At 39.2% G+C, this 24,945-nt stretch overlaps 1 protein-coding gene across 2 annotated transcripts in view; it reads right to left on the bottom strand.

The window, feature by feature from the left end:
* Positions 1-36: 36 nt before the first annotated feature.
* LOC145266710 (cysteine repeat modular protein A-like) overlaps positions 37-24,945 on the bottom strand; it is a 199,509-nt gene continuing 174,600 nt past the window's right edge. For both annotated transcript variants that reach the window (XM_080122634.1, XM_080122635.1), the window contains 3 exons: positions 10,775-10,900; positions 7,140-7,242; positions 37-218 (listed from right to left, as the gene is read on the bottom strand). In XM_080122634.1, the coding sequence (XP_079978760.1) occupies positions 92-218; positions 7,140-7,242; positions 10,775-10,900 (356 nt within the window). In that variant the 3' untranslated portion in view covers positions 37-91. The remainder of the gene's footprint in view (positions 219-7,139; positions 7,243-10,774; positions 10,901-24,945) is intronic.

Raw genomic sequence — 24,945 nt, 5'->3', positions numbered from 1 at the left:
AAACCGATGGTACCAATGTTTTTCTGATCTTCTGTAACATATATATAAATAAATATATTTATTTATATGTTTTAATTCAGAACTTTTTAAACTAATTCCACTGCGTGGAAATGTGTTTATTTTGCTGAGGCCATTGCATTGGGAAACGATAATCGAAATTAGGGTGTTGCTGGTCATCGTCTATTGATCCCCTCAGCTTTTTCTTTTCACGTTGCTTCCTAAAAAAAATGAAATAAAACATAAAAATGGATGCATAAACTAAACGAATGGCGATTGCAAATAAATATTTAGACATGATGAATTCTGATTGGGTATACAAGTCACGTGTATCTATCACCAGTTACATTTTCACAAGTAGCTCATGCTACCAGCTCCACATTGAATGAAATATATCAAATTGTTTATCCAATAGAAATATCAAGAAGACTTCTTTTGAAGCGTACCTATAAGTATAAAATAGCTAAATAAACAGGGAAAAACACGAGGAGGGGATGCCGTGTAGCATAATGATAAAGAGTCGTTTTGGGGAAGTTCGAGATCCCCACATTTCCTTGTACTCAAGTGGAGACTACAGTAACTTAAAACATGTTATTAAAAGCAAAACAACTTCAGAATATGTTCTCAATCAGATTAGATTTACCTGGAGCTGACTATTTGTTGACTAAAGACGAATGTAACCGGGTGAAAAAGGTCAGATTAATGTTGAGTAACGCTGGCTTCTCAAACGGTTAAAATTCAAAATAATCTGCATAAAGTTAATATATTCATGTTCCTCTCCCCCTCTCTCTCTCCCTCTCTCCTTTCTCTCTCTCGTTACAAATATTAGTTGAGATTTCAAAAATTCACTTCATATAGAGCCCATATGCTAGATTCCTATCCTTAGCAACTCAATGCAAATTGACTGAGCGTTCATTGATTAAGAACTTGCTGACCAACTAAAATGATTCCATGCGTAAATAAAACATATGCTGACACACATACAGAGCATTATATTTTCTGGAAGTGAATATTACTATTGTGCTTGTTCATAACATTGTCTTGGTTCCTTTCCACCATCATAGTTTTATATTAAAAGCGTAACACGCATGTCAACAGAATTGATGATCGCACACTTGTTATCGCACAACAACCACCGTGTAGAGTTGGTTTAGCTGGTCCAGTACTGAGATACATGAAATGCTTTTATTAGTGGTTGTAGTGTGATATGCATCGATTTGCATATAAATGAGGCTTCGCTCCCAAAAAAGATGATATAAAGACTAAAGAGGGCAGAGAAGTTGAGTATAAAAAGAAAATGTTTTCAAATCACCACCGAAAAATTTTTTTTTCCTTTTTCTCTTCTCTTTCCTTTTTCCCTTTTTCATTTCGTTTTTCCCCTTTCTTCCCCATCTTTTAACCTCTTTATAAATGAATGCAATAGGATTAGGGGATCGGGGATCGGTAAGAAGGCAACGTAAGTTGTACGTTTTCTAACCACGACAAATTCGAGTATATTGAAAAGCATTTTTATAACGGAATAATTCCGATTAACTTTTCCTCATACATGTGTCTCTTAATAACGTTCATCCAGCCCTTAAGTTTACGGTAGATAAGGAAACGAATTCTACTCTTCCGTTCTTAGATGTACTTGTGTCTAAGACATCTTCGTGTTTTCTTACTTCGGTTTATCATAAACCAACCTTTACGGGTCTCTACACTCGTTGGGACTCTTTCTGCCCTATAAACCAAAAATATAATTTGATTAAGACATTAACACATAGGGCCTTGATGATTTGTTCTAGGGTTAATCTGGATGACGAGTTGAAATTTATTACAAGGACCCTCTGTAATAATGGTTACCCATTGGATATTGTCGAAACTGTTATTAATAAGAAGGTTTCTAATTTCTATAAACTTAAAGAAATTACGGTTAATAGATGTCCTGTTTACCTACGTTTACCTTGGCTGGGCAACATTAGTGACCGTTTTGCTAAGCAAATTTCTGTGTCTGTACAACGCTGTTATTTTGCATCTAATCCTCGTGTTGTTTTTTTCAACCAGGCCTATGTTGCCGTCTATTCGCAAAGATGTTCTCCCCCCGACTATAATAAGTCTCTTATTTATTTATTTAAATGTGGTTGCAGTGCGCACAATGTTGGGCGAACATCACAAAGATTAGATTTTCGTTTGAAACAGCATGTGCCTTGGAAAATTCGTTATGCAAATTTCTCGCCGTCGGATGTTTTGAATAATACGTATGGTTCTTCGATTTGCGACCACCTTATAAATAACCATGCGTGTGCCACGAATTTCAGTGTCGACATGTTTACTATTTTGAGCAGGTTGCACTCTCCATATCATTTAAAAATTCTAGAGACTATTTATATTAAGTCGATGAGACCTTCTCTTTGTAAGCAAAAAGAAAATCTTCTCGGACTTAATTTGGTCTCTATGTAATTTTGTTTCCCCTGTTTATTTTTGATATTTTTTTCTCCTTTCCCTTGCCATATTCATGACTTTATTTATTTATTTATTTTTTTAATCGTATTGTCCTCGATTTGGCTCTGTTGAGCGAGGATCGAAACCGGGTTAGCTGGCCTTTATTTTCATTTTTTATTTTTTAAATAATCATTATATATATTGGTCTAGATGTAGCCATCATTAAATTCTGTACCCCTCGAAAGATTTTCAAATATATATATATATATATATATATATATATATATATATATATATATATATATATATATATATATAGTTCTGTACTAGTGGTGAAGCGCGTGCGCCATGCAGATGTTTTGTAGTTTTCAAAACGTCGGAATATATCAACCAGGTTTGACTGACCAGTTGTTATGAAACTCGGCCCTGTCAAAACAATCTGAAACCCTAGAATTCGAAAGGTAAACCCCCAGAACTCGTCATCAACGTCTCCAAAAAACTCAACAATTTTAAAGTATTATGTATATTTCTGTCTCTCTTTTTCTATTTCTCTCTTTCACTCCCTTTATCTCTCTTTCAATGAAGAGAGAGAGGGGAATAGAATTATGATGGTATTGTTTTAAACAGTCGAGGCGTCGGACTCCATCGAAAGCAGACGCATAAGTTTTGGGGATATATAAAGCCGTCGGTGATGCACGCGTCAGGTCAGTTCGATATGCTCCCCCAGAATCTATATTTTTATTAAAAAATGTCTTTGTTTGCTGTTTTGTACAAGCGTTAATTTTCAGCGACAGAAAAGCGGTCCATGTCATGAAGAATACGTACCATTAACGCCGCAATGAAGACTCTATGACAACAAGAGGTGCAATCGATTATAACCAACGCCATATCGACCCAATGATATTTCTATCGTCCGTGTGCCTATCGTTTGATTGTGTTTAACACCTGGATAGCTGGTTGCCGTTAGAAACGTCCACACGACAAACTAAATAACTCTCCTCTGGTTCAAGACTTATCATGTCATATGTGTGTAATGAAAACAGGACAAGAGATTCCGTCTATTTGTATTTTTTCAATTAAGAATCTTACTACTCGTCTACTTGACGAGCGGAAATGTACAGCTTTTATAGCTGGGATTATCAAAGAGGGGATAATCCATATTCACAGCATTCTTCCCTACCAAATTTCTCACTGATAGAGAAGAAAGTCTCTTTAATGCCCAGGCTTTCTACGAGCTCATAGTGGCCGCCTCGGCAGTCTATTATTCGAGGTCGGAGTACTCAAACAGGAAAGCTCTTCAGTGCAATGTTTGCTTCTCAGAGGAGAAGGCCGTCCCGCACCAGAGTCAGTTGCTGGATGAACACGTTTTTTTTGGTGCTAGTCCTTCATCGTTCAGGGATTCAGGAGTTGGCCCGTCCGAAGTGTCTGACGAAGCCCCAACGGAGACAGTGTCATTAGACGATGTGCCAAGAGTATTTTCAGTGTAATAATCTTCCGGAGGGGTTTCAATGTCAAGAAGAGTTAGTCTGTCCACAGGGGTTGTCCACGGTACTGGTACGTCTCCGGCAAGTGCTAGGTCTCTGAGAGACACATTAGACTCTCTACCATTTGCATGTCTTACTAGAGCGTACTGAAGGTTCACCTCTATAATCTCTCCCTCGTCCACCAAGGGTTCGTTCTTGGTGTAAGGCACATGTTGTCTCAGAAACACAGTACCGGATCGAAGCTCCCGCCGAACTCCCTCGCTGAAAAGGTAAAGACCTTTCGTATTGAATATCAGTCGTGACGGTACGCAATAGGGATCGAATAGCGTATAATACGACAGAGAAGAAGATTTTCCAAATTATCAATCAGACATTCGTTATTTGATGCAGGTAAATTGAACGGTCTTTCAAATAATGCCGTTATATCTTTCGCATTGGCCGTTACCCTTAGGGTTGTAGGGAATTATCCGACTTGTAGCTATTCTTCGTTCCTGTACAAATTGTTGAAGCTGCTCTGACATAAAAGAAGCCCCTCGATCTGAATGTATATAGGCAGGAACTCCAAAGATTCCTGAACAGGGGCATTGTATAATTACAGTAGCCGATATGTCTGAGCATTTGTCGTCGTTTAGGGTAAGGTTGTATTTTTCGTCTGAGATTTACGTCGTGTTCCTTTTTATTATGGCCACATACTGTGACGTTGTTAATGTACGCAAACGTGCCTTTCAGTTTCTCATCCGTTATGATTTGGTCGACTATCCTTTGGAAACTGGCTACCCCATTCGTAACGCCAAAAGGAATCCTGCGAAATCGATATAATCGACCGTTCGCCTCGAAAGCTGTGTATAGCTTGTCTCTAGGTCTAATGGCGATCTGATGGTACACGCTTTTCAAATCCAGAAGCCAAAACATACGATATTTGACTATTTCGCCTGTCATTTCATCTGTCCTGTGTAGTAGGAAGACGTCCAAAAGAGTAAATTTATTTATGGTTTGGAAGTAATCTTCTCTTTTTATAGTGTTCAAAAGTGGTTATAATTACCTAAGCCCTCTAGGGTGATTTGCTAGGTTAAATTATACCATCCTCGAGTAGTCTTTTTATCTCAGAGTCAATGAATTTTTTATTACTATAAGTAAAAACGTTCGCTTCTCACTGCTATGGGTTGCAGTTTTCAGTTAGGTTTTTGAAAAGTGACGGTACTGGATTTTTGCTGTCACCAATCCACAAATTTTCAATGCAGGCATTGAACCACCAAACGGAATTTCAATCTGTGAATGTTGCTGCAGAAAATTTTGCAACAAACGTTTTTCATTGCGGATAATTTAGTGGTTTTACAGGAGACGTTATTAAATAGTAAGTCCACCAAACAATAATCACTTACGTGTGCAGACAATGACGCATTTATCATTGTTACTCTTCTGGGAGAGGAGACAAAATGCAAGTTGTTAGTTTTTAACAAGCTTTTTAAGATAAAATTTTATGAGTTTCCGCTATCGATTAGAGCATTCGTAGATCTTCCGTTAATTTTCATTTTTATAATAGTTTTGTAAAGGCATTCAGGGGAGGCTGCTAATATCGCAGATGTATTTTGACGAGCGGCTTTGTATAGGGTTTTAGAAGACTTGCATACCTTTGAAAAATGACCAAGTTTTCCACATTTATGACAAAGAGTATCCCTAGCAGGACAGGAAACTCGAAGGTGTTTAGATAAGCCGCAAAAAGATACTAGATGTCCCTTTTTTAAGCACCAATGATCGATTCTTCTTTAAGCTTCGTCGGACTATCGCCGTAGGAATAGGTTGGGTTTTGCGCGACGTCCACGGTGTCTGGTTGTAAATAAGAACGAGACTGCTGTATAGCACATTCGAAGTGCTTGCTCGTAAACTGTGCTAAGTGTAAGGGTCTTATTCTCAAGAAGACGTTGTCTTACCTGAGCATTACGTAAGCCGTTAACGAAGGCGTCCAAAATGTGTTGCTCTTGGGCCTCTAATGCCGTCAGTGGACAAAAGTTGAAATCTTTGCCCAGTATCCGAAGGCTTTTAAAGAAATGTTCTATTCTTAATTGAAAAAAATATAATTAAAACAGGACAGGAGATTCCGTCTAGTAATCTTTTATTCAATTAAGAATCTTACTATTCGTCTACTTGACAAGCGGAAATGAACAGTTTTATAGCTTGGATTATCAAAGAGGAGATACTCCATATTTACAACAATGTGAAACTGAGGAGAGTTATTTGGTTTGTCATTGGAACGTTTCCGGAATCGTTCTTATGTCCTGGCATGGCAACCAGCCTCCCAGGGAATAAACGAAATGTACATCCCCTTTAGACTAAGGAGTTGATATGCTACAAACATTCATTACCTCAAGAGTTCAATAAGTTTGTTTTGCTATCGGCTGAGTCTTGTATTTGGATGTTCTTGGCGTCATTACGACAAGGTTTCATCAACATTGATGCAGGATGCTAAGTGTAAGGGTCTTATTCTCAAGAAGACGTTGTCTTACCTGAGCATACGCTGTACAGTGTTGATATATATAATTATAATGGGTTCATCCGAATCGTATGAATACAACAGACTTGTAAATTAAAAAAATATCCATTTTGAATTTGAAGACAGGGCCAAGTGTCACAGGTAAGAAAGATATTTTTTTGATAGCATGGATAAGTTCCTATTAACAATGCCTCCCCACGGGACAGAGTTAGACACCAGTGGAGAAAAGGAACAAAAATAAAAATTGTCTCAGTCGTGAAGGACTTCTCCTCCTCTGACAGAGAACAATAAATGTAAGTGCAGCATCTGAAGAACAGATACTACACTTTGATCTTGTTCTTGTGATTAAGGGAGGTGGTGTTTGATAAACACTGCTGGGAAGTGATGATTTAGTATTCTATTTTATTTTTGAATCCTCGAAACAGTGTTTCATGGTAGACAACTGACGATCCTTGAAATGATATTAGGATTATTGTGAATTCGAGAAAGCAAGTTTATACAGCGATTGCAAATGATTACATGATTTACTGACTAAAATAGATTTCAAACGAATGATAAAAAATATATAAAAATTAAATAAGTTTTTTCATATAGGTTTATATATATATACATATATATATATATATATATATATATATATATATATATATGATTTCCGATATAGATAGAATTCTAAAAATAATAGACTATTTTCGATTGTGAGTATCGACAATAGAAAATATGAATCCATAAATAACACTAGTTACCTTAAATATATTACTGTGCCGACAGCGATCAGAATTATGACGAGAATTGCTCCACTGCATCCGATGGCCACAAAGATCAACTTCTTTTTAGGATCCTCAGGTCCTGAAAATATCAACAATAAAACAAATTAAAATTCATGGACTTAAAGGGATTTTACTACATGAATGCCAAGCTTACAGTTCAACACTCACACATGTTAGTTAAAACAGATAAAACATATATAAATGTGAATGTCGGAATATTAGTATGACTTTAAAATAAAAAAAAGTAGGACTTAGAGGTATGTTATAAAAAATGATAATGAGGATGTTGTAGGCCAAGGGAAATGTTGGTACTTTTGCATAATTTGACCCGAATTCTCATGATTTACCGTCAAGCCCGGATCGGGCGAAACCAGCAATCATCAGTGACAGCCGAGTGGCGTAACAGACGCCGACTAAGGAAAAAAGCAAAACTTGCTCTTGCCATATCAAAGGCCTTCGACAAGGTATAGCAGAAGGGCCTACTTCACAAGATTTCCAGCTACGGTATAACTGGAAATGTTTTCTCAATCATTAAATCATTTCTCTCCGATAGGCTCATAAGAGTAGTGGTAGATGGACAAAAATCGGAGGCCTGCAATATAAATGCTGGAGTTCCTCAGGGGTCAATCCTGGGCCCAACTCTCTTCCTGATCAACATCAATGACCTCCCTAAACACATACTTAAATCATTCGTTGACATCTATTCTGATGACACGATCATCTACGGCAACACATCAAAGGCTGTAAATGACAAAGTTCTCTCTGATTCTCTCTCCTCTGATCTCGAGCACGTGGTTCAGTGGGGGAAGACGTGGCTGATTACCTTTAATCCATCCAAAACCAAACTCCTATCCTTACATCATCAACGCTCTGATCCCCATCTGGCATCAATTGTGATGGATGGCTCTCGTCTGGGTGAGGCCCCGTGTTTTGACAAGCTTCTGGGTTTGACCTTTACTCCTGATCTGAAATGGAACACTTACATCAAGTCTGTTACCAAGGTCGCTGGAAAGATGGTGGGATCCTTCTACCGCTCCAGAAGATATCTCACTACTGATGCAATTCTCTATCTATATAAAAGCCAAGTACGTCCAAGGATGGAATACTGTTGCCATATCTGGGCAGGAACTGCTAAAAACAGCCTATCCTGCCTTGACAGAGTACAAAATAGACTTCGTGGCTTAATTGGGGAGGCCATTTTCTCTACCTTGCAACCTCTCTCCCACAGAAGAGATGTTGCGAGCCTATCCTTGTTTTATTGTTATTTCCATGGCAGGTGCTCGTCTGAACTCCAATCTCTGGTCCCCCCTCACCAATCTTTCACGAAAAACATCCGTCTAACTGAATCCACTGTGAAAAATTACCCCCACTCTATATCTGTGCCTAAATCAAAACGCGGATTTCATGAACAAAGCTTCTTTCTTAGAACTGCACGCCTGTGGAACTCTGTTCCGTCTGCCTGCTTCCCACCGGACTACAACTTGGATGTCTTCAAGTCCAACGTTAACAAATTCCTTAAGTAAACACTTCATCAAATCTTCACACTAACGTAATGTACTTGCAATAACCCTTATCCCTGAGTGGCTTCCGGGCCATGATAAGTGGTGATCACTGTGTAAAACAAAAAAACAAACAAACCGGAAAAAAGGCAAATTATCAAAAATAACAAAAAACCTACCTTGAAAAAAGCAAATATGTTTATTTATTTTATTTTAGTATTTATATTTTTTTTTGCAAAATATTTATCAACAGCAAGTTATGCAAATATTGTTATCTTCAAGAAAAGGTTGTTTACCCTTATAAATGTTAGGTTTAAGTACAATTATTTTTGTTTTTCTTTAACCGTATTTTTTTTCTTGTTTTTTTTTAAATTTTATTTTCAAGACTTTTTGTTCAGTCAGGTTGTTTTTTTGTTTTGTTATTTGTGGGGGGGGGGGATTACACAGAAATAGAAAAACATGTTTTTTTGTTTTTTTTTCAATAGTGATTTTTTTTTTTTGGTTGTTAATTGCCGGCGGAAGAACTTTCTTGAGATGAGGATATTTCCTTAGGAATCTTTTACTTCGGTTGATTGGCCATATCGACAGCAAAGAGGGAGGTGATGGGGTAGAGGAAATAGGAGGAAGCCCCAACCGGGTAGCTTTCGGGAAATGTAATTTATGATGGAGACAAAAGGATCGTTTCCAAATTTTTGTCTCCACATAAATTCAAGTAAATATGTATCAAGAAGCTCCCGGCTGGTCCCGCATTCTTGCTTGTTACGCTGTTTTGCTTCCACATCCTTTCAACATGGTTCGTTGTTTTTCTAGCATGCACAGATTTATTTCTTTGCCTGTCATTTTTTGTTTGGCGAGTCTGAAAATATAGTTGTTTGTCAGCTTTTTTGGGGTTCAGTCGATTTCTTCCAATTCGAATGTCATCTGCTTTCATTTACATACCACTTTTTCATTGGTTAATCAAACTCCCAGAAATTGAAGTATAAAAAAAAATTCAACATAAATAAATCATTAAAAATAACTAATCATAAATCTAAAAAATTACTAAAAACATAAAAAAAATTACCTTTTTAAAGTCGAATTAGCGTTTCAACATTTGAACAACGCTCGGCTGACCCCGATATTTGCCGGTCTCGCCCAATCCGGGCTTGACGGGAAATCACGAGAATTCGGGTCAAATTATGCAGGAGTACCGTAATGTTTTTAGAGTGTAAGGCTTGTCTACTCATAACGTATGAGTGATTTTGTTTGATTTTTATACTTTCCTATAATTTTACTTATTTTAAATTGTTTAAAATATTATTAAGTACATTCTTTTGAAGAGTTTTTTTTTCAAATTTATTGGTAACATAGCTATGCATGGTTTATTTTTTTTTTATAAAAATCGCTTTCGACAAGTCATGAAACCACTTGATGTAAGAAGCTTAAATTAAAAATATAACTTTAAAATCAAAAACTAGCCAACGATAATTGTTATAGGGATAGATTCTGACATCCTTTGTCAGAAACATCGCTCATGGAATTGAGGACTACATAACAAAATAAGGGAAGCGAGAGTTACAATGCTGCCGAAAATAAACCCGTTCCACTTCAGAATTGATATTTGTTTCTTGTCAGGATGGGAGTTAAAGGTTTACAATATTTGCAGGAATCGTAGTCGGGAGTTGTAATTGGGTATTTTAAAAATTAACTCCAATCAAAGGTTTTCAGCTGACCAACCCCATCTCTAGCTACAACAAGATCTAAGACCTGTCTCATCACCATGTGTCTGTTTTACAAGTACTTGAATGTAATGTTCTCTTGACTAACCCGACAAGCAGCAAAATCATACCCCTCACTGTTCAGGTCACTTGATGTCGAAAAGCCTTATACTTGTTTCTTCCTTCGGATTGCTAAACTTATATATATATATATATATATATATATATATATATATATATATATATATATATATATATATATATATATATATATATATTCTCGCAATCCAAATGAGCATTTTGCAATGTTATAAGTCTGGTGTGTCGATGAGGGTATTATTTGGTTATGGTGGAGGCATGTACTCTTTGATCACTTGTGTTAAAAAAAATCGTTAATACTTATCAATGCACATACCATTATATATCTCACATTGGTCTCCAGAAAATTTATTCAAACAATTACAGCTGTGGTACATATCGTACCTGCCCTGATTACATATTCCTCCATTTTTGCAATAGGATGGGTCAATAAGGCATTTACCTGCAACAAATAAATAAAAGACAATTAATTGAAAGAAAATGATAAATACACGTGCAATGAAGACACAGTAGTTAAAATTAAATTATATATATCGAATATATGTATATCCAGGGTGGCCCAAAATAAGCACCCTATTTTGTATTTCATTCGAAAGTTGTCTTTTACAATTTTTGTCCATATTATTGTCCATATTATAGAGATTCAAGTGACACCAACATGGATTCAACTAAACTTCATACAACGCAACAGCAGGAAAAAAAATCATCGAGGCGTAATTTGCCACAAAATCAGTTCTGGTGCAGTGACAATGCAGGAAACATTTTGGCAGGAGCAATGTATCCGATAGAAGGACGATTCAACTTTTGATGCAAAGTTTTGGGAAACAGGAAGTGTCGTAAATACCCAAAAAGACCACAGTGGTCAACATCGTTCTGCCATTATTCCTGACAATATTCACATTTTACAGTAATGCCTTGCGGAATCCCTCAGAAAATCAACATGCTGTCTACTATAAGAAACTCTGTCTCCATGTGGCTAAAATGGACAATTTTACCACGAGCATTGAGTATGTTTAATATTTTCGAGTTATTTTTACTTTTTAATAGAGAATAGTAAATTAATTATTTTTCAAAATGTTTTTAATTAAAACTTAACAGTTTACGCGAAAAGTAAAAGCGATAGTAATTGTCTGTATTTTTGAAATGAGGTGTTTTCATTGATGGAGATTGTCGGACTGACTTCCTTATCTTGGTTGTTATCGTCACAACGTTTCGGCCGTTTGGCCTTCCGGCCTTCATCAGGTGTTTTGTATCGAACTGGGGAACCGTTTGTAAGGAGTCTCGAACCCAACCCTTTATTATTATTACGGGGGTACCGTGTTCGGACCCCAGCTAGGCTCTGGGACATAGTTGCTGATTCTCTGTTTTGAATATTACTTTTTCACTGCCTTCGTTCAGGATTGAACTCAGCACCTTTGGGTAACTGTAAACTTTGATACAACGACTAGGACCACTCGGCCATATGTCACTAGGAGAATCAGCAACTATGTCCCAGAGCCTAGCTGGAGTCCGAACACGGTACCACCGTAATAATAATAGAGGGTTGGGTTCGAGACTCCTAACAAACAGTTCCCCAGTTCGATACAAAACACCTGATGAAGGCCGGAGGGAAAAATGGCCGAAACGTTGTGACGATAACAACCAAGATAAGGAAGTAAGTCCGACAATCTCAATCAAGTAAAAGCGATGATTTTAGTCTCAAATTGGAAATTATATATTGTTACAGAGAGAGAGAGAGAGAGAGAGAGAGAGGTGAGTGAACGTGGAGTGTAGACACGTTTACCAGAACCGAAGGTCAGCTGACCAGATTACGTATGATTGACGTGGTCAGGTTGGCTAGATCTCTGAGATTTGATTTGGACACAGAAGACAACGGACGGCTTCCCGTTGTCTCCTCCTCTTCACGGGGGGGGACGAACGCTGACATGTGTAGAAGAAGAACCCACACAGGCCGATTGCACTTCCACCTTCTACAGGACCTCTGGGGAAAGTGAAATAAAAACTATAAAACTAATTCCTTGTCTTGGAGTGATTGAATCTTCATCCAAAAACAGGTATCAAGTCTCCCTCCAGGATGAGAAATTTCCAGATGGTCCAACATCGAAGAAGCAGAGGTAGGTTCTGAAAATACATGTCACACACACGATTCCCTTTATGATAATCAAACACACAACCATTTATATTAGAGACAATCATACGCACACGGAATCCTTTTATGTTATACGCCAAACGTAAATGGTGCCCCTCAATGATAACCCTATGTAACAAAAGTTCAATTTGGTGCTCGTGGACCAGTTCGCATCACCGATGCGATAATCGAACCTGTGTTTAAGGAAATACAACGTGGAAGCATGGAGAGTTAGTGTCAAGAAAAAAAAAATAGACTAAAAAAGAAAAAAAAACAAAACAATACAACACAATAAAATGTCTGGAAAAAAAACAAAAAGAAAGAACAGTAGAAAAAAAATACAAATCAACACACACAACGTAGGGTCCATTAAAACACTAGGCGAATTAGAAAAATAATTAAGAAAAAAAAAGAAAAAGAAAAGCAATACACACGTACAACCTTTTCACGAAGAAAGAAAAGGAAGACATACAGACACACAGATGTAAAACTTTATATAGAGAAAATAGTTAAAAAAATGTTTATCGTATTAGGAATTAGCTCGTTATGAACGAAGAAAAATATCACTTAATGTAAAAATTAGAAGGGAAAAACAAAGAATTGCCTTATTCTGTTTAAAGCAAAGGACCGATGAGACAGTAAGAAAATGTAATGGGAACACGCACAAATGAAATTGTTTGGAAATGTGTCAATCATAACTTGAAATATTTTCACCGTTGCAAAAAGAGAAAATGGCCATCGCTTGTCTTTAAGAAAAGAAAGAAAAGAAAAAAAGGAATTGATGCTCTTTTTTTCAGGCGAGACTGTTCTCTAAATTGTGAATATTGCTTTTCCAGTTTTAACGACATTTTTGAACATTTTTTTTAAGGACTGAAGAAGGTTGTTTTATGTAATTAGAAGTTAATGTTCATTGTTAGAAAAAATGTGTATTGATGATTTGATATTGTATTATATAATGTATAATTGTTGTTTTCCAGTGGTCTGCAAAATAGTAATGAAAAAAAAAATTCAGAAGATTAGATTAAGATAAAATGGTCGGTCTAGTCAAATTAGAATTTAAAAAAAGGGGGCAGGTTTAAATTTACGTAGGCGGTTAACTATTTTTTTTTTGGAAGAGGTTCACAGGACCCTGCAAGGGGGATTTTTTTAATAGGTTTTCGATTATGAAAAATGCTATTTTCGCCGCCTGTATGTAGCTTGATTAAGCTGACCGGTGTTACGGTTGAAAGATCATATTCTTCGCATACAATAAAGACGAGAGGCTGCATGCCTATGTGTTTAAAAGGCTTGTTGTAGCTGTAACGAGGGTGCGCGATAGAATGCACCCACATAGATAAGCGTGCAGATAGGACCGCCTGCGAGCTTCGGCTGATTGAAAATGCCCAATCTTGGGAGTAACAGAACTTCCAACGCAAGAGCGGACGTGTAGTGGTGACGTGGCCACTATGTAGTGAATCTGAAGTAAGAGAAAGAATAATAATAAAAAAGGGATAGAATATGTCGCTGTTACGTAAGAACTTAAGAAGTCAAAAATCTGACGAATGAGATGTCGGCAAATTTTTTTTTTTGAGATATTTGGCATGGGATGGCTGAATAAGAGCTGTTAACGAACATGAGGTTACTTTACCCACATCCCTGAATGATGCCATATGGGCCGTGAAAAAAGGGTCCGGCCGAATAAATTATTTAAGACGGGAGACATAGAAAAAACAATAGAAGAAATTGAAAAAAAAAACCAGCTATGACGATAGACATACAGATAATAAATTGTAAATTTTTAATGAACAGCCAGTGAGTAAACCAGAAAGAAAAAAAAAGAAATAGAACATATGACTTTAGTAAGTGTGCGTCAGGAATGAGCCTTTCAGCTTACCAAAAGATAAACACGTCAATCACAAATATGTGTTATGAATATTTTGTTGCATTTTTAAACTGTGGAACTAAGTGTAACTTTTAATGAAAAACAATATGTACTGTTGATGAAAAACAATGGATAGGTTCTGAAAATGTGATCTTTTTCCTTTTTCACTAATTGTACGATTTTTTTTTCTTAGGAATTTTTTTTCTGACATGGACAATTTTAGTTCCATCGAGTGTTAGGATTGTCTGAGACTTTATAAGTGAGTCGTTTTATTTTATTTTAGAAACGACTATGTATTTTAGTTGTAAATGTCTCGGTATTTTTTGTAAACGACTGTGATTTTTTCTTTAATTTTGAATTCTGTGGAATGCAGCCGACCTCAGGAGTGATGACGTGGTCAATATTGGGTTTCCACGAATCTGTGTTTTGTTATTTGGAATTTTGTTGTTAGTGAGATGGGACTTTGTGATTGCTTATAGGATATTTTTGTATTTTTTTTAAATTTATTATTTTTATGTAATTGATGTGTTGTCAAACGGTATTGTACAGAATTTTCTTGTTCTTTGACATGTATTTTTTTTCGCAGAATGGGGAGGTGGAATCTTTGCTTGTGGGGTCTATTGAAAGAATGATTAATAAAAGAAAGAACGTGTTGTTAATTAATTAATTAATAATCATAGCAGTAATAATAAAATTGGAAAAAAGAGAAGAAATAAGATTTAAACAGTGTAATAAATAAAAAAAACACTACTGGGTTATGTATAAGGGATCAACTAGTTCTTAAGTTTCGGAAGAGTCAAAGGTTCAGTCGGTATTAATTTTAATTTTCGAAATGTAGAATAAATGTTCTATTCGACATGAGTGACGTTTTGACCACACAAGTAAGGTAGAAAAAAGAGGATAAATATAGGGTTAAATAAACTAGATGAAGAAATGAAAGAAAAAGTGGGGCGTGAATGGAATTTAATTTCTGTGGCAAGCAAGTTAGAATTTTGGAGAGGTGTTGAATTACATGGGTAGTTATTAATTTCATTATTCTCGAGAAGTGATTCGAATTTTTTTGTTTTTTTAACGTGATTTCTATTGATTTCGAGTAGAATCAACATTGAGCAACTTTGAGTACTTCATGTGTGGAAATCCGATGTTTTCCGTGAAGCTATGTGTCTTCAAGGCAGGTTGCGCTGACCGACGTTGGAAAAAAAAAGTTTTTTCTGACATAGCAGTAAACGGAATGTATTCTGTCCAGCGTGAGCGGATCTAGTTGTAATCAACTTCAGGGAGCAAATGAAATGTCCTCTGACAAGGCGTAAGGGGCAGAGGGGGTGCAATGGCTGACGTGGCCATTATGTTACAAATCGCTCAAGAGAAGATGAATGAAATATGTATGCAAGTACTTAGGAAAATAGAAGGCTACCCACCATAAGGAATGTTAAGAGGTTTTTTGTTTCCCACAAAATACTAGTAATAAGAGTTGGCTTATGATGAATAGGATAAGGCTTGGGATGGAAAATTTTTTTTTGTGTGCTACCTATGGGAAGAAATGCTGATCTGTAAAGCCAAGGACGATGATAGTCCGTGTTGAAGAGGCAGATGGACCTCGATTTTATTATTCGGTTGATTGCCGAGAATTTATTGATCACGCGTAGTGTCGACGGGAGTAAAGGATGCTCCTGAAATTCTGATTAAAATTATGAAGAGAACATGGGGCCACAGGGAGTTGTTGACCTTCGAGGGTGCAAAGATTAGCGCCACATGGTATTAATTGTTGATATTATTTTACTTAGTATATGCTATTAATTATTGAATAAAGGTATGACAGTTTTCTTTGCCAGTGAGGAGAGCATATATATCCCATACTTAGTAAATGTGGGAATTAGAAAATCGATGCCTTCGCCATACATTTTGATAAAAAGGGGGGGAAGGAATGTTACAGAGAGAGAGAGAGAGGTGAGTAAACGTGGAGTGTAGACACGTTTACCAGAACCGAAGGTCAGCTGACCAGATTACGTATAAGTGACGTGGTCAGGTTGGCTAGATCTCTGAGATTTGATTTGGACACAGAAGACAACGGACGGCTTCCCGTTGTCTCCTCCTCTCCACGGGGGGGGGGACGAACGCTGACATGTGTAGAAGAAGAACCCACACAGGCCGATTGCACTTCCACCTTCTACAGGACCTCTGGGGAAAGTGAAATAAAAACTATAAAACTAATTCCTTGTCTTGGAGTGATTGAATCTTCATCCAAAAACAGGTATCAAGTCTCCCTCCAGGATGAGAAATTTCCAGATGGTCCAACATCGAAGAAGCAGAGGTAGGTTCTGAAAATACATGTCACACACACGATTCCCTTTATGATAATCAAACACACAACCATTTATATTAGAGACAATCATACGCACACGGAATCCTTTTATGTTATACACCAAACGTAAATGGTGCCCCTCAATGATAACCCTATGTAACAATATTATTTATATATTTTTAGTTGTTTAAGAGGGTAAAAAAATAATTTTAAATAAGAATATTTTAGTGTAACGTAATCCCCCATTGAGGAGCTTTAGAACTACGCTGAGATAGCTTTTTGACTAATCCCGTGTAATGGCAGGTGCCTCGGGAATTAAGGGTGGATAAATATAGATATATTTTAATTCATTGTCACAATGGATATATTTGTTTTTTGGTTGGAAAAACCTGAGATATTTTGTTATTGGGGAAAAACTCAACAACAGGAAATGCGAGGATATTAGACGAACATATTGTACTGGCTGAGTAATGGTTGCTGACCTCGAGGTTATGGGATTTTTAGTTTTGAATGGGGTCTCAGATCGTTGGAGCTTAGCGTGATTTGATTGGCTGTGAGACTTCCACCCCACCCACATCGGGTCGATACGCTCTAAAATTAAGGAGATTGCTTGTTGAATTCGGGGAAAACAGATCGTATAAACCCGCCGTTCCCTGGAGAGGGGACCCCTCCACTTCCCTCATCTAACCGTCTGTCGCTGTCTGTGAAGAGATTTGAGACTGTGAAAGAACTTACAAGAACTGAATGAGATCTGTAAAAACATTTGTACATAATTCTGCGAAATTAAGCTTCTGTAGATAGACTACATGAGCTTGTCTTTCTTTCTGCCTGCTGCTTCGATATTACCTTTCAGCCTACCAGATTTCATGTAACAACCTCAGAGAAAACTAGACTACACGAGCCAAGAATTCACATAGACAGGGGTTCTTAACCACCTTCTCAGTGAGGGGTTACAGCTTGGTTGCCGTTTAACTAGGATGACCTTATGTTACCATGGAAGAAGAAAGTAAAAACGGTGCTGGGATTGCATTACAATCTTACAGTTGGTGATATCGACCCGAAAACTTAATATTTCTCATTTTTGTCACCACGAAAAAAAACAGAGTTGGGATTGCGTTATAATCATACATTATCGGTGGCAGAAGAAAAGACGTACTAAGAGAGAGACAGACTGACAGACGGAGATATCTGAAAACAAATAGAACGAGAGACAGAAAAGGAAATCGATAAAGAGACGCCCCAAAAATAAGCAGCACCCGAAGAAAGACTTTGAGCCAGAAAAAGAATTCGCACGCGTGAAAAGGACATTTTGTTTTTGGAAAAAGAAGGAAGAGAAAAAGAAACGCCGGTTGAAAAAAAAACATTTGAACATTTTGGAAACAAACGAAGAGAAAACAGAGAGAGAAGACGAAAAAAAAAGAGGCACTTTTGACAGCCTTCAACAAGTGCGCGTTGCAAAGCGACGAGAGAGAGATAGATAGAGAGAGAAGAACAACACAGGCGGGTAAGCGAACCTTTTTTCTTTCTACTGTCTGTGCAAATTGGCCTAGAGAGAGAGGGGGAGAGAGAGTAAGAAGGATCATAGAGAGAGGGAGAGAGAGAGAGAGAGGCCGTAAGATAGTGTATTTTTGCTGTAGCTGTGAAATTAACGGTTGGTCGTGCATGCTTCCAACCCCATAGCAGTAATATCAATGAATTAATGAAAGGAAGGGGTGATATTTGCAAGTACAAGCGAAGGTTATTTTAAAACGGACCAATCGCTGTGGCGTGGACGCTTTTCTACTGTGATTGAATTATATAATTTTTTTGTTGTTGAATTAAAAGGCTTCAGAGAGAAAGAAGAGAAACCTTATTGTTTTTAATGATAAAACAATTGATTGTAATCCAATTGATGCTTAAATGAAGCTTATATTTTTTTCTTTCTTTATTGAATTAAAAGCTTGAAGGAAAGAAAAAAGAGACAAAGAAAAAAGTTTTTATTGCTTTTGTGTGTGTTTTTTTTTGTCATTGTCTAATTGTTTTTTTATTATTATTCTTTTGTTGTTGATATTGAGTTAAAGTCTGAAGAGGAAGTTCTTATTTTTTGTTGTTGTTGTTGTTTAAACAATCATTTGGGCGTAGAGAAGTAATCAATATTGAGGAGATAGCTAGATAAAGCCTTCAGTTTCTGTTGGCGAGATTGGAATCTCCCGAATTTAGAGGAGATCCGGGTGAACTTGATAATTGGATACATTCTATTTTGAAGAAAAAACAGTTTATGATCTTACGGAGAGAGAGGTAATTTCACTGGCATGTGAACACACGTCGGGATCAGCCTCGAGGTTTATTTGCCAACAGATAACTGATAAGCCTCAGTTGAAATGGGAGCAATTACGAGCAGCTTTAGAAGGTGAGTATTCCGGAGAACGGAGTCCACTTGACGCAATAAGAAAAATGATTCAGATCCGACAACAATCCGGAGAAAGCATAGCTGACCTTGGCGACCGGATATCTGGTTTGGTTGGAAGGGATTTTCCGGATGAGAAGCTGAGAGAAACTGAAACAGTGCAGGCGTTATTGGCTGCTATATTGGAAGAGGCTTTAAGAGATAGAGATGTCCGAGCCGATGCCATGAACGATGGTCCGTCCGGACTGCAGGAAGCAGTTGAATTGGCCTGGTGTAGGTAGCAGGTATGGGCACGAATTCGTTGTCCCCGGTTACAGGAAAATGATGCGAGGAGACGTAGTCCTAATTGAGAGTATCGACCGAGGCGGGTCAAGAAGACTACTCTTCGGGGAGGAGGGGGCCCAATGGGTATCAGAGAAGGAGGGAATGCCAGGGATCTCCTATGCCCCTTCAGAGAAGGAGATGAATGCCTGTTTTACCTATAGATGGGAAGGAAAGAGGGTAGAGAATGACCCAATGCGTGAAAGACAGGGTCGTTATAGCCATGTGGCTGGTTGGTGTACGGATGCGGCAGACCGTAGGGTGGGAAGAAGAAAAGCTAAAGGTAGACCACCCCCTGTCCCACCAGACAAAAGAATAGCAGGTCAGGCGGTCAGAGTGGAGATCGCCTCCCACCTTCACAAGAGCGGCTCATGAAAGAGACCAACAGGGTTGCGACCTGATGACCCTTACAGACCAGGAAGCCAGGTCAGCCGAGGGGCGAGGGGGCGACTGAGATGCTGGACCTGTGGTCAGTTTGGTCATATGGCGCGAGGCTGCCCAAAGAGGAAATGTTGGCATTGTCGGAAGCCAGGCCATAGGCAGAGAGAGTGCTCCTGAAAAAGGGGAGACTCCTTGATGCAGAAGCAGAGCGAAAAGCCGCTGCCTGAGGATAACTCAGGAGAAGGAAAAGGGTTAAAGCGAGCGGAAGTCCGCTGTATATTGAAGGAGTGTCGAGAGCTTAGATGCCAGATGGTGGTGGTGGTGGGGGGGGAAGCGTGAAAGTGGCAGCCCTGATTGATACGGGCGCCTCGGTGACACTGATTAGGTCCAGTACTTATCAGAAGATGGCCGGCAGAGGACGTTTATGCACGGTTGACCTGGAATTGACACAGGCTGACCAGGGCCAACTATGCCTGGAAGGACTGACCAGGCTCTCCTATGAGGTAGAGGTGATAAGGGGGCAATTACAGGCTTATGTAGCGCCCGATTTATGTGAAGAATTAATATTGGGATATGATTAGTTAGAAAAAATGAGAGCAGTTGTTACCTTTCCTCCACCGACCCTGTGGTTGGGCAGGAAAGGTATTCCCCTGAGCGGCCAAAGGCAGCTAAAGGACCTTCCGGTGGTGACCTCAGAGGATACGGAAATTCTTCCCCGAACAATAGTGTCCATAACAGGAGAGATCCAGGGACGAAGGAAGGGGAGTCCTGATGGATACCAGGTGACCTCCCTAGAAGAAGAGGGAGACGGAAATGTTGAAGTGGCGATTAGTGATGCGATAGTGAGTGGACCTGGGAGCTTCCCGGTGCTGTTAACAAATAATTCCTGTAAGACGGTACGGGTTAAACACGGAACCCAGGTGGGGACAGCCTGCCCTGTTAAGAGAATTCAAAGGATAGGGACCTGGGATAGAGAGGAGACAAGGAATTGGCATGAATCACCCAGAATAAAGACAGAGGAAGTGACAGCCCCGTCTGAGTACCAAAGGGAGGTAATAAGACTGCTAGAGCGCAATCGAGATATCATCGCTTCTAGCGATCGGGAATTGGGATGCACAGACACAGTGATGATGAAGATTTATGCAGGAGATCACCCACCTGTGAGGCTGAAACCCTACCAAACCCCGATTCATAAAAGAAAAATTGTGGAGGAAGCGGTGTCTGAGATGTTGGAGGTGGAAATAATTGAACATTCAACCTCGCCGCGGCGTTTCCCCATGGTGATCTTGGAGAAGAAAGACGGGGGGACATAGATTTTGTGTGGATTTTCTGGCTCCCTGTGGATTTCAGAGTTATGCCTTTTGGCCTCTGTAATGCACCAGTGGTCTTCTCACAATTGATGTCGATAGTTTTACGGGATTGGAGGGGTTTGCGGTGGCATACTTGGACGATATTTTAATCTTCTCATGAACCCCTGGGGAGAACTTTGCACATTTGACGCAGGTATTTGAGAGGTTGCGCCAACACCAACTTAAAATAAAGTTGCCCAAGTGTCAGTTTCTTAAGAAGGAGACCAAGTATTTGGGGTTTGTGATCGATGAGGCTGGAATAAGGCCGGACGTAGACAAAGTGGAGGTTATCAGGTTTTTACCTGAGCCGAAAACCGTGCGCCAAGTGCGAGGGTTCATTGGAATGATTGGCTATCATCGCCGATTTATACCTGCATTTAGGCGACGTGCCGCCCCCATAATAGCGTTAATAAAAAAGCATGCCCGTTATAAGTGGACCCCAGAATGTCAGAGGGCTTTTGGTGCCCTGAAGGAGCAGTTGACTGCTATACCGTTGTTGACGTATCCGAATCTAAGTAAGCCGATGGTTCTGTATACAGACGTGAGTGATACGTGTATCGGGGCGGTGCTGACCCAACCATGCCCTGAGAAGGAAGGCCCCGTGCCTGACATACCAGAGGAAATTCCGATATATTTCCTGTCACATAAGTTATCCGAAACCCAACAGAGGTGGCCAGTGATTGAGAAAGAAGCTTTCACGATTGTATATGCAGTCAAAAGCCAAATCATTATTTGAGTGGGGCTGAATTTGTGGTAAATACTGACCACAAACCGTTGAGATATTTATTTGAGGCAGATTGGAGGAACAAGAAGATCCAACAGTGGGCACTCAAGCTGTCCGGCTATCAGCGGCGAATTGAATACTTGCAAGGTAAAGAGAATACCTGTGCGGACCTCCTGTCCCGGATTTTAGAGCAGCTGGAATATGAAGCCATCCGATTAGAACCGGAAGTGAATGATAGGGCTTTTCAAGTGGGAGTGATTAATTACAACACCATAAAGGAAAGACTGGACTGGAGTGAGACAGATGTAGTTGAAACTGAGCCTATAGTTGACCCACATTGGATCGAAATAATTAAAGCCGATCAAGAAGATAAGGAATTAGCAGGATTGATAGCTCGAGTGAAGGAGGGTCAAACCCAAAAATACACCCTCCACCACGATAAGCTGTATTATATTGCCGGTCGAAACAAAGAAATAGGATTAAAGATGGTGGTACCAGCCTGCCTACGGAGAGAAGTCCTGGATCAAGCCCAGGAGAAGACGGGGTATTTAGGAACCGAGAAGACGTATCAGTTGATATTTAGAAATTATCATTGGCCGGGACTGATCAAGGATGTTGTAGAATGGGTAAATAGATGTGTAAGATATCAGAGTCACAGTAGATACCACCCGCTTGCTCCATTGGCGGAGACAGATGTTCCGCAGTATCCCTTCCAGAAAGTGAGTTTGGACATTTCCGGACCCTACCCCTTGACAGAGCGTGGTAATCAATATATCGTGAGCATAGTGGACTAGCTTACTAACTGGCCAAAGGCTTATGCCGTGCCAGATAAGACAGCCCAGTCGGTGGCCGGTGTAATCCTAGGTGAGATTTATCCGAGGTATGAGTCCCCAGAACAATTTGTTACCGACAATGGCACAGAGAATGTGAATAGGATTATGAAGGAGTTACTCGACGAGCTTGGTATCCAGCATATGTTGACTTCCCCTTATCACCCCCAGAGTAAATCCAAGGTCGAGCGCTTCCACAAGATGCTGGTGGATATCCTGGGTAAGCTTGTGACTGATAATCCGGCGGAATGGGATCGGTTCCTCACACAAGCCTTAGCAGCAGTGAGGTTCATGATGAATGAAACATCGGAATTCTCACTGTTTGAATTAGCGTTTGGAAGGGATGTCGTGCTCCCGATTGATAATCTTTTAAGGCCGCGTAGGAAGTATTTGGGGGAGGATCATCACCAATGATTGTTGCAACAGCAACATCAGAAATTTGTCCAGGCAAGGAACCGTATTAAGCGAGCACAGAAGAAGCGGAACGCTCGAGTGAACAAGGATCGAAGGGAAGTGGAATTCAAGGTAGTAGACCCTGTGTATTATAAGGTACGAACTCGAGGGAGGAAGCTGGATAAGCGTTGGACTCCTTACTATCGAATAGTGGAGCAGACTGGCCCTCTTTTATTTGTAATCTGGGACCAGGTTGCTGGGAAAATAAAAAGGGTACACGCCAATGAACTGAAGTTGGCGGAATTGGAATATGATATCAAACTCGTTCCGTGGAGATTGAGGAGATGCCCATGTAAGGCCACCTTGGTTGCATCCCAGGAAATGGAAACCTCCAATGAGGAGGGAGAGCCCATTCAACTTGACGTAGATGTTATGAGAACGCTGAGAAATTGGATTAATAAAACGGCGATCCCAGACACCCGGGGATTGCAAGAGGCCGGAAATCGGCGCCAATCTGGACAGACTTCCGAACTGAAGACTACGGAGGGCGTTGGCGTTGGAGACGACCCTGAAGAGGGGTCGAATGCGGGCAGTGAAATTCTGTCGGAGGGTTCGAGTGGAACCTGGGAGGAAGAAGACAAAATCCCTCTACCCGTATTGAAGGAACGGTTGACACTGAGATCGAGAGAGACCCAGGAAACACCTCTGAAAGACAGATTAAGGGGAACGATGGCCAGAAGGGAGAGAACTGTTGACATCCTATTTTGAAATTGAGTCAGATAAACTTCGTTTTTATTTTGGAATGGGGCGCAGTCCTCCTAATGAGAAATTACAATATCAAAGTTATATGAGTTGATTTAGTATAAAAAAAGGAAAAAAAAGGGGGTTAATAATTGTACCTAGAATAGGGAAATTGAAAGTAATTGTGGTTGTGGAGATATTAATTCAAGAATTGAATTGTATTTTCTTGAAAATTTAACTAATTGTTCTTTTCCTTCTCTCTTTCTTTTTCTCTTCTCTTCCTCCTCAAGCGGAAATATATATATATATTTTTCCATATGAAATGGATGGTCCAAAAAGACTTTCGGAAATTTTGAGAGTTGAAATGATTTGTTTTTGAAAGATTTTTTTTGGGTTACCTCAATTTGGAAGGATTTCGTTATTAAACTGAGTCAAATGTTAGTTGAGTCCGGTTGGGAATAATTAGAAGCATTCATTCCGGCGATTAAATTGACTTTTGGAAGAATTAAGATTTTGCCTAAGTCAGGCAGGATTTCTAAATTGCGAAATAAGGGTCAAAGAGGCCGCAAGACTGAATGAAAATAATTGGAAATAATTATTAACATCACTGAGTGAAGTGTGGTACAATCAATTATGTGTGAAAAGTGATTAATTATTTTTTAGATGGATTCTTCCCTTGCGAGTAACTCAGGTGCGTGATGTTCGCACATGGAGATATTAATTAAAAAAAAAAGAATAGTAAATAGAGGCTGATGGCAGGGAGGGGGGCATGTTCCGTTGTAATGATCGTCGGGTGGTTCTCGGTTTTGGATCCGGCCGGGAGTGACCTGATACCGATGGCAATGCCTCCGCCCTGCAACGGCCCTATAGTCATTCATAGGTGCTGTGAACGGGAATGGGAGGGAGAACAGGTGTACTATGAAGATATGTATACAACACTTAGTAATGTATATGGCTGCTAATGATTGTATGGTGCATGAATGGAAAAAGGAGCGAGGCGATGAGCATCTCAGGGCCAATTGCATAGGAGGGAGACGTGTTCGAGACCGCCTATGATTCTGGAAAATGCGG

This window comes from Euprymna scolopes, chromosome 41, assembly GCF_053919585.1.
Source record: "Euprymna scolopes isolate OS-2025 chromosome 41, ASM5391958v1, whole genome shotgun sequence".
Lineage (NCBI taxonomy): Eukaryota > Metazoa > Mollusca > Cephalopoda > Sepiida > Sepiolidae > Euprymna > Euprymna scolopes.
This window is presented reverse-complemented; position numbering and strand designations above follow the sequence as displayed.